The sequence below is a fragment of the Haliaeetus leucocephalus genome, unplaced genomic scaffold, assembly GCF_000737465.1.
Source record: "Haliaeetus leucocephalus isolate CR32 unplaced genomic scaffold, Haliaeetus_leucocephalus-4.0 Scaffold577, whole genome shotgun sequence".
Classification (NCBI taxonomy): domain Eukaryota; kingdom Metazoa; phylum Chordata; class Aves; order Accipitriformes; family Accipitridae; genus Haliaeetus; species Haliaeetus leucocephalus.
In genome coordinates, this window is record NW_010973013.1 from 1,370,435 (window position 1) to 1,371,928 (window position 1,494).

Here is a 1,494-nt window from a genome sequence, read left to right on the forward strand (position 1 = left end):
CCCCGCCTGCCGCAAAAAAAAAAAAAAAAAATTACCGTAAGGGCCCAGCGCGGGCATCGACCCGGGATTTATCATTAGCCCCTTTTAGGGCGTTTTGGTAGCGGTGCCTAAAAAAAAAAAAAAAAAAAAAAAACAACCAAACCAAAAAAACCTAGCCCGCCTTACAGCGAACGCGCCTCTGCGTTTTTTGTTTTTTTTTTTTAAATTTAATTTTATTTTTTACTTCTGGTTATTGAAATGCTGCAGCAGGGTCGCGCCGCCGCGAAGTTTTATTGTTACCGGCGTATCTTAATTGACTTGCGAAGGTCTAGATCCGTCCTCCGCGCCGTGCCGGCGGTGGCGGCCGTGCAGGGGCGGTGATCTGCCACGCGAGGGCGCGACCTGCCCACGGATGCGCGGGGCCTCCCCGAACGGTCCTGCCCTGCGCTTGGCCGTCCCAAATAGAGGCGTTTGTCTCTGTATTGGCGGGAGGATATAGGCTGGAACGGGCGGCGGATCTTTTGGACGGTCCTCTAGTGATGAAGTTTTCCCGTCCTTGCTCGCTGTGGAACGGTAACAGCTCACGGGCTCGGTGTACGTGTTCCACGGGGAAAAAGTGGACTGGGAAGGTGAAGCGGGTTTAAAATCTAAAAGTCTTCTTGCTGCAGGTGTGAGGCAGAATTAATCGACTGGGAGAAAGGTAGTAAACCTGGAGCAGGAAAAATACCAAGTTTCCACAGAAATAAATGTGGTATTAATTTCACCGATGGACTTTGAGTCTGCAGAAGTGCATCATTAATCTGAATTTGTCCTTCTGACACCAAAACTAACACCGGGAAGTACGCTAGATACTTTGTACTGATAATACAACACAGAATACAAATTCTCTTAGTTCTGTGAATACTGACAGCGTCTTGGGGAAGAACCCCTAAAACCTGTGCTTGCCATCGGGCCGACGGCTAGGAGGGCACCTGCGTTACAGCCGAACCAGCTAACTCACGGCAGCGTTGCGGTTTGCCGCGTCCGCCCCGAGATGCGTTAGCATCGGTTAGCTGACGTGTGCTGTCCACCTCTCCCCTTGGTGAAGTCGGGGCCTGAGGGATCCCTGCTGGGGCCAGCGGAAGTTTGCACAGATCGATAGTGAGAAACCGGGGACCCTTTGCCAGTGAAACTGGTTTTGTATTGTAAACGCTGGGGCTCTTCTAGTGGAAAGAGAATGTCTGTGGTGCTTAGTTCAGTAGATGAACCCGTATTCTTAAGGTGGTGTAGAACATGTTTTGAATACTAATTTTTTTTGTTTTGTTTTTTTTTAATTAAAATTAAAAGGCCGGGTACCGTGGCTCTCCGTGAAATCAGGCGCTATCAAAAGTCGACCGAACTTTTGATCCGCAAACTTCCCTTCCAGCGCCTGGTGCGTGAAATTGCTCAGGACTTCAAAACAGATCTGCGCTTCCAGAGCGCTGCCATCGGTGCTTTGCAGGTGAGCCTCGCCCAGGGGAGGGAGTACCCTGCGGG

General features: G+C 50.3%; 1 protein-coding gene across 10 annotated transcripts in view; it reads left to right on the top strand.

Moving 5' to 3' along the window:
- H3F3A (H3 histone, family 3A) overlaps positions 1 to 1,494 on the top strand; it is a 9,337-nt gene that overhangs the window by 4,521 nt on the left and 3,322 nt on the right. For all 10 annotated transcript variants that reach the window (XM_010577732.1, XM_010577722.1, XM_010577726.1 and 7 more), the window contains exon 3: positions 1,306 to 1,459. In XM_010577732.1, the coding sequence (XP_010576034.1) occupies positions 1,306 to 1,459 (154 nt within the window). The remainder of the gene's footprint in view (positions 1 to 1,305; positions 1,460 to 1,494) is intronic.